This window comes from Lathyrus oleraceus, chromosome 3 (genome assembly GCF_024323335.1).
Source record: "Lathyrus oleraceus cultivar Zhongwan6 chromosome 3, CAAS_Psat_ZW6_1.0, whole genome shotgun sequence".
Lineage (NCBI taxonomy): Eukaryota > Viridiplantae > Streptophyta > Magnoliopsida > Fabales > Fabaceae > Lathyrus > Lathyrus oleraceus.
In genome coordinates this window covers 364,581,577-364,589,754 of record NC_066581.1, presented here as the reverse complement: position 1 = coordinate 364,589,754, position 8,178 = coordinate 364,581,577, and the positions used below count along the sequence as shown (strand labels likewise).

The 8,178-nt window shown below is 33.0% G+C and overlaps 1 protein-coding gene across 1 annotated transcript; it reads right to left on the bottom strand.

The window, feature by feature from the left end:
• Positions 1-206: 206 nt before the first annotated feature.
• Positions 207-3,253, bottom strand: LOC127127708 (probable serine/threonine-protein kinase PBL25). Its single transcript, XM_051056962.1, has 5 exons — positions 2,862-3,253; positions 2,466-2,680; positions 2,138-2,327; positions 1,665-2,056; positions 207-881 (listed from the first exon to the last, which is right to left on the bottom strand). Exons 1-5 carry the CDS (start codon positions 3,007-3,009, stop codon positions 513-515), a joined length of 1,314 nt encoding a protein of 437 aa, XP_050912919.1. The 5' UTR covers positions 3,010-3,253; the 3' UTR covers positions 207-512.
• Positions 3,254-8,178: the final 4,925 nt, after the last annotated feature.

Sequence of the window (8,178 nt, the reverse complement as noted above, 5' to 3'; positions counted from 1 at the left end):
CTTTTAATTTGTTTTTAAAACACTAATATTATTAAAACGTTACTTTTGCTGGCAATGTTTTCGTTGCCAAGCTATTTGATTGAAGTGTTTCAAAATTACAGACAGCGCAGTGCAAGCACACCATATTCACATCATATCCAATGGTTGATATTCATTTGAGAAAAAAAACGAAACGTCTCTCACGTGAGAGACCTATGAACGTAGCCTGAGCCATATCTTTGAAGAGAAACTTATCTCTAAAATCATCATTGTTGTATAAGATGCAAGTCTTGACATGAGATGTTTTTTTTCCTTCTATTTGATACAATTTCATCATTGTTTGACATGAGATGTTCTTTTCCTCCTATTTGATACAATTTTTGGAGCGTCGAAACTTCCTTCTCTTTTTGCTCGATTTGTGCTTTGATCATAATTGATAATTAAACTTTAAAAATGTCACAAATGTAGAGCTACATTGTTTGAAACAGAATTATGGTTATCATCAACATGTATATATTGTTGCTGTAACGGATTTACATAGATAAAGCAGTGTCATGCCTTGGTTTATTCCTAGTATTTGAACCCCATTCAATGGCTTCATCAAGGGCTTTTTGTCGTTCGACGGCACTGTCATCGTCAAGAAGACTCAACACTGCGCTATTTTCTTGTGTTGGTGATGGCATATCAACCGGTGACAAAACTGGTTGATCTTGATTCATTGGATTAAGGAAACTAAGAGCTGTTACAACATCACTTATCAATGGTCTCACTGATGGTTCTTCGTTTAGGCACATTGCTGCTATTGCCACTGCTTGATGTAATGATCTCATTGGAAAGCTTCCTTCAAGTTTTGGATCTGCCAATTCTGTATACCTAGGTGGTTCCCTGAGTACCGGATACGCCTGTTCGATTTTAAAAATATCACGAGTAAGTGCAAGTTTCATAGTTTGAGAAGATAAAATATAACGAGCATGATTTCAAATTGCGGACAACATCACTTGCATCAGTTGATGCGACCATAATATTATGGATGCGGTAGTGCCTGTAACTGCATCATATTACAATTGCGGTATGATTGTAAGTCAAGGCTAAAAACCGCATCATAACACATAACGAGCATGATTTCAAATTTCAGACATCACTTGCATCACTTGATGCGACCACAATATTATGGATGCGGTAGTGTCTTGTAATTGTACCACCTTGCAATTGCAGTGTGATTACTAAAAACCGAATCATAACACTGCAATGGCCTCATCCGACCACATCATATATATATATATATATATATATATATATATATATATTAAAAAAGTACGAGTAAATCCAAGTTTCATAGTTTGAGGAGATAAAACATAATGAGCATGGTTTCAAATTGCGAACAATGAATGTGGTGGTGCGGTAGTGTCTGTAACTGCATCACGTCGCAATTACGGTGTGAAGGTGAATCAAGATTAAAAACCGTATCGTAACCGTGAAACGGCCGCATCAGATGAGTTAATAGGACCTCATAAAATGTTTGTCACTATTAAATCGTAGTTAAATAGAGCCTATATCTATTGTGTCATGGTTAAACTAAGATGAATTTACTAAGGGTCTCCTTAAACTTGAGATTACTCTGATTCAGACAGCATCATGCCACGACTAACTATATAGATTAAAAGATAATGATTAAGGAAACTAACCCAATAAACAAGATTTTGCTCCTTTAAAGGTCTTGTGTTATCAATAGTTCTCCTACCAGTAATCAATTCAAGCAAAACAACACCAAAACTGTAAATATCTGATTTAACAGTGAGTTGACCAGTTCTTTGATACTCAGGTGCACAGTATCCGTAAGTTCCCATTACTCTTGAAGAAACATGCGACTTGTCACCTGTAGGTCCAAGTTTAGCCAATCCAAAATCAGAGAGTTTTGCATTAAAATCATTGTCCAGTAAAATGTTGGAGGATTTCAAGTCGCGGTATATCACTGGTGGATTCGCTCTATCATGCAAATATTCTAAACCTTTTGCAGCATCTAGTGCTACTTTCATTCTTTTCAACCATTCTAATGGCTTTTGTTTTGGAGGAAGATCTGCAATAATACCAATACTAATTAACGCTACATACATATCGAAATCAATATCGATAATTTCCATTCGAATGATAACTTTACCTAGTAGATGATCTTCAAGAGATCCTAATGGCATGTACTCATATACCAATAGTCTTTGCTCTCCATCAGCACAATATCCAATTAGATTCACTAGATTACGATGGTGTAAGAGGCTTAGCATCAAAACTTCAACAAGAAATTCTCTATTCCCTTGCAATCCATTCCTGTCAAGTTGCTTCACAGCTACTTCCTACATAGTTAAATCATACCAAAATCATTAAAATACTCACATAATATACGGACACACAGATACAGCCACAGACACAAATACCAGATATCAGATACAGACACAGACACAGGCCACAACATTACGATATCATTGTCTTACCTGGTTTGTTTTTTCAAGTCTTCCTCTATAAACTCTTCCAAAACCACCTTCACCTATTAGATTTTCTTGTCTAAAGTTCCTTGTGATAGAAGCCAATTCTCTGAATGTGAATGATTGTGCAGAAATGTGGTTACCACTACCATTTTCTTTCTTAGCCTCTTTATTTATTTTAGGTTCTCCTTGTGGGCTTGACCTTGCCCTGCGATAATGATTATCTGCACAAAATAAAACCATACATCAACCATCCTCCTCAATAGAGAATTTCCCCATCACATAACTCTTTTAGCGCGTGTTTGGATTCACAGTGAGACCGACGAAATGGCAATATAGAATCATAACTAAAATCTTTCACATACAAACATAATCATAATTTGATATATATATATATAATTTTACCTTGTTGATGAGGTTGAGGTTGAGGTGCTTTCTTAGGAGATATTTGAGTAGGAGGATATTGCATCCTCTTTTCATTGTTTTTATTGTTGTTATTAGGCCTCCTTGGTACTTTCTTTTCTTGGTTTGAGAAACATGAAAAGCAACTCATTTCTCTACCTTTTATATGTATATTTATTTAAAGTAAAATCCTAGACCCAAATTTTTAATCTATCAAAATCTTTCTCACAAAAAAAAAGTTTAGAAATTCAGAATGTATTAGAATGTTAATATAAAAAGAAAAGAATGAGTTTTATTCCCCTTGAGTATTGAACAAGGAAAATGAAAGAAACTAAAGGGGAACCAAAACTAGAGAAACAGGAACAAAGTTTGAAGGAATTAATAATGATGAAGATGTTGGAACTAAACCCACAAAAAACCTAAATGACATGTAACCGACAGGGCCTAACAAACTGAAAAACAACATGGCTAGGTTAGGTCAGAGGTCAGTATTGGAACAAACATGGAAGATGTTGACGATGTTTTTTGGTGTTACCGTAAAGAATTGCGACCAAAAAGGAGATGAGTTTCAAATATGATAAGAGAGAGAAGGAAAAACATTTGACCAAATGGTATTGTGGGGAGTAGAGTTTATGATGCCGTTAAACATGACAATTATAGTCCATTGTTTTTAGAATGGAAGAATGTATAAGATGATATATACACAAATATGATTCAATCCACGTGTAAATATGTCATGAAAAAAAAACATGTCATTCAAAAGATTACATGAAAACACAAATAATGAATTCTTTTTCTTTTTCTTTTTAGCATGTAATGTTATAGATAGAGATGTTCACTACTATATGGTTTAGATTGGTTTTAAAATAAAATGTCATTAGATTCAAAAATAAATTTATACATGTTTATTTTGGTGACTGATAATAATAAAGCAATTCGATAAGATTAGAAGGTCATGAATGTCTTAGAAACTGAATGTCGCACCTTATAGGAGAAATACATTTTTCATTGATAACACCAATACACTTTTTTTATCATTGCCAAGCAATCGACCTTGGCTAGATGATAAGATTTCTTTACTAAAAATACATCACAGACCTCTCTAAGAGATCATAGATGCAATCACAAAGAGATAAATTAACAAGAAGAACATTGAAACAAAACAAAACTCGGCTCCATCGACTATACTTTGAGTTCTACTGTCAGGTCTTGGACAAAGCTTAATCCATTTAACAATCTCGATGTTCACATACGTACCCAGAATTGGAGGATCTTGACAATTGAATTCTGAGATCACTTAGTGTGATTGTACCTAAAGAATGATCATAAGTAGGGGTGTGCATGGATCATGAACCAAACCAAATTGAATCATATATATGGTTCGGTTTGGTTCTTAAAACCATTTTCATAAAACCAATTTATTTTTTAGAAATCAGTTTATAAGTGGATCGGTTCGGTTTTAAACCGATTTTTCAAAAAAAAAATAGTTTAAAAAAAACAGTTTTAAATCAATTTTTTTAAAACCAATTTTTTATTTTCTTAAAAAAATCAATTTTATAAAAAAAAATAGTTTTATTTTCACTAATTTTATTTTCTTTTAACTAACTTTTTTATTTTCACTAATTATAAAACTATTTTATATAAAAAAAATATTTATTTTAAAAAGTTATTTTAAGTTTGACTTTTATAATCACCACAAATAATATCTCGATTAAAAACAATCCCAAAGTATAATGTGTTACATAAAAACGGTCATAAAATAAAATAATTATGAATCATATCTCTATAAATCATAATTGTTCATAAAATAAATAACTCATCAAAAAAATTGTTCAAATTTCTAAAATCTCTCATAATTGTTCATAAACAAATTTTATGAGGTTTTAAAAATATTTTTTTTTAAAATTTAAAAAACATAAAAAAATAACAAATATTCAGAAAAAAGAAAAAATTATATAAAAAAAAATTGAAAATAATAAAATTATATTCTAAAAAAAAAATTAAAAAAAATCTATTTTTGTTTAAAAAAATACAAAATATTTTTGATAAAAAATATCTTTTTAATTTAAAAAAAATAATAATTTTATTTAAAAAAAATATCAAATATAATTTTTTCGAAAAGAAAATCCAAATATAATATTTTTAGTGAAAAGAAAAAAAAATCTGATTTTTATTTTTAAAATAAATTTTTTATAAAATTTAAAATATAAAATCGATTTATAATGTGATAAAACATGAAAACATACAAAAATAAAAATTTAACATATAGTAAAATTTGGATAACCAATAACAAAACCAAATTTTTATAATGGGTAACGGTTTATATTTGGATAACCAATAACAAAATCAAATTTTATTTTAGCATTTGGTTTGGTTTTTTTAAAGTGGATCAATTTGGATACCAATTTGGTTATGGATAATCGGTTTTTTTGCACATCCCTAATCATAAGGTGACCACACCCTAGCATCGTACCGGATTTAGGCCACTCAAGCACCCGATAACTGTCAGATATGATGGTTAATCATATCCGCCGACATCTTTCCTATAAAGTAGGTGTTTCAAAATTATACATCAATATCGAAGAACATTGAAATGGACACGCCCTAGTAGTACATTTGATCATAACTAACCGATCAAGGAAGACCGTTAGATGACTATCTACGGGATCTTATGATATTTGTCTCTCATGACAAATGTCCATACCAAAAAGGCTTTATGGCCTCTAAACCTTGAACTTCATTATAAAATTGAGTCTGCAAATCAAACTCAGACCCTCACATCTACTGTGATATTAACTTGATTGCCGAAGTGTTTCTAGATTTACCCCTATCATTTGATGGATTACGTAGACTACCGTTCATCATCTTATCAACAACACATAAAGAAAGAGTCTTAAAAGATCACATAGAATTTTTAATATATTATATATTATATTTTACATAAAAGTTATTACTTTAATTTGTTTTTTATAAATTGATATAAAATACAAAATTATTGTATTTAGAATATTCTAAGGCCGATCTAAATCAATCGCAATAAATCTAATATTATCGAATTGATTTTTATTTAGTAGAAAAGTCAAATGAATGCTAAATGAATGATGCATTAGTGAAATGCTAAGTGTTATAATTGATTGGCAAGAGTTGACATCAAGCCTACGTCGACTAAGGTTTCTTGACTGGTATCTTGAGATGTGGTTTAGAAGAATATCAAGAGAAGATCTTGAGATAAGGTTTGGAGGAGTCTCAAGAACACACCTGGGAAAGCACTCGTCACCATGTCGATGACGAGACTTTTGACAAACTCCAAAGACTTAGAAAATTGAGAAAACCAAAGACATAAATGACTTAACACTATCAATAACTACCTTCGACAAACAGGAAATTACTAGTCACTAAGAGCAGTTAGAGACCGTTGGATAATGGTTTTCAGCAGTTTCAAAGTGCTGACGACGTGACACTACGTTGGAAGATGAATTTCATGCGTTCGAAGACGTGTCAATTCTTTAGGAGTAAACTGCCAGAAATAATTCTTTTTGGTTTAGAATATATAGCAGGCTCATATGTTGTAATTGAGGTCGCAAATTTCATATACTTTCTCTATAGAAATAGAGTATCCAAGTCAAAGTGTGAAACAGTTTGTGAGTAATATATGAGTTTGCGTCCTTTTTATTTGTACTTTTCTATGTTTCCTTAATTGAAACATCATTTTCTTTTGTCATTTGCTGCATTTGTTTAATGTTGTTCACTTTAAACTTCTTTTAATTTAATTCAAGCTTTATTGTCTTTAAAGTTTACGTTTGCACTGTTTGCACCCAGACATTCATAGTCATGTCATACATATACCTTATTGTAAACATGTTCGCACAAAGATATTCTCGAGATTTTTCGAGTTAATCTCAGACTTTCAAACTCGTGATTGTTCGCTAAAGCACATGCGAACAAATTGGTATGTCTGGTGGGACCAATTTTGTGCAAAAAAATACTTCTTTTTCAACAAACTATTGTATTATTGATCGGTCACCCTTTTCACTATGTTTTCGTTATTTATCTGACAAGAAACCAAGGATTTTGAGACACTGTGTACGCATTATGGTACTTTTAAAGTTAATTCTCATTGTCGTAAGTTATTTAAGAAATTTTATTAATTGTTAGTTTTATTTTGTGTTTTCGTGATTTTGCGTTTTGGTTGTCGTGTTTATGCCCTCCAAGTCCACGTAGAAGATCCAACGGACTCGATGCAAGAAAGTGAAAAGTTTTGGCGGTCGAAAATAGAAGATTTCACAGTTCAGGAGGCCTGACACGGGCCATGTCAGGAGGAAAGCAAAAAAAAAGAATAAGTAATGTCTAGGATAGTGGCTTGACACGGCCGCCCGTGTCAGCTGACACAACCCGTGTCAGCCTGACGCGACCCGTTTCAGGTCACCTGGGGTGTGTCAGCAAGGAAACCACAAGGCAGAGAGCTAACACGGCCCCCCATGTCAGCCTGACACGGTCGCCCGCGTCAGCCTGACACTGCCCGTGTCAGCCTGACACGGTCGCCCGCGTCAGCCTGACACTTCCCATGTCAGCCTGACACTGCCAGTATCAGCCCAAAACGCTAATTTTCTAGTTTTCCGGCTTTTTCACCGGGTTTAAGCTGTAGGGATGTTTTGGAGATTTCCACCTTATGCCAAGGGATTTTCACTATATTAGGAGAGTTTCTGCAAGAGAAAAGATCATATTGGAACGAGGCGAACACGATATTGTCAAACAAGTAAGGATTACAGAGATCAAGGAATTCGGAGAGGGGAAGGTTTTCATGAGCGGAAGCGATTGAAGATCCACGTCATCCAATTACTTGTAATGTGTATTTTTTATCTTGAATTTGTTTTGAACAATATGAGTAGCTAAACCCCCCAATGCTAGGGGGTGTCCCTGATTTAGAATTCTAATGACTATGAGTTTACGATTGCATTTATAATATTATTCTTACGGTAACCTTTTGATGTGTTTAATGATTTCTCTTTCGGACCAATCGAGATTGTTTTGTGCTTATCCATTAGGTTGGACCGTCATTGGTAAGGTTTTCATAAGGTTACTCTGCAGTAGACATCACCTAGGACTAGGGATACCCTGTATGAATCAGAGCATTCTTGATATAATAATGCTTAACTTCATCATAATTGCCTATGGGCATAGAAATTAGGGTAGATTGATTAACGGTTTTCTCACCAAGGACTTGGGAAAAAATACCCTTGAGAACTAGTAGTAACTGATATTTATTGATGCAGTAATGACTCAGAGTTGTTACAAGAATAAATCATACACCTTCCCTGGC

Coding starts and splice junctions, on each gene's coding strand:
- LOC127127708 (XM_051056962.1), bottom strand. CDS start 3,009: ATGAGTTGCTTTTCATGTTTCTCAAACCAAGAAAAGAAAGTACCAAGG. Junction 2,328..2,465: donor GACTTGAAAAAACAAACCAG/GTAAGACAATGA, acceptor TTAACTATGTAG/GAAGTAGCTGTGAAGCAACT. Junction 2,057..2,137: donor TCTTGAAGATCATCTACTAG/GTAAAGTTATCA, acceptor GTATTATTGCAG/ATCTTCCTCCAAAACAAAAG.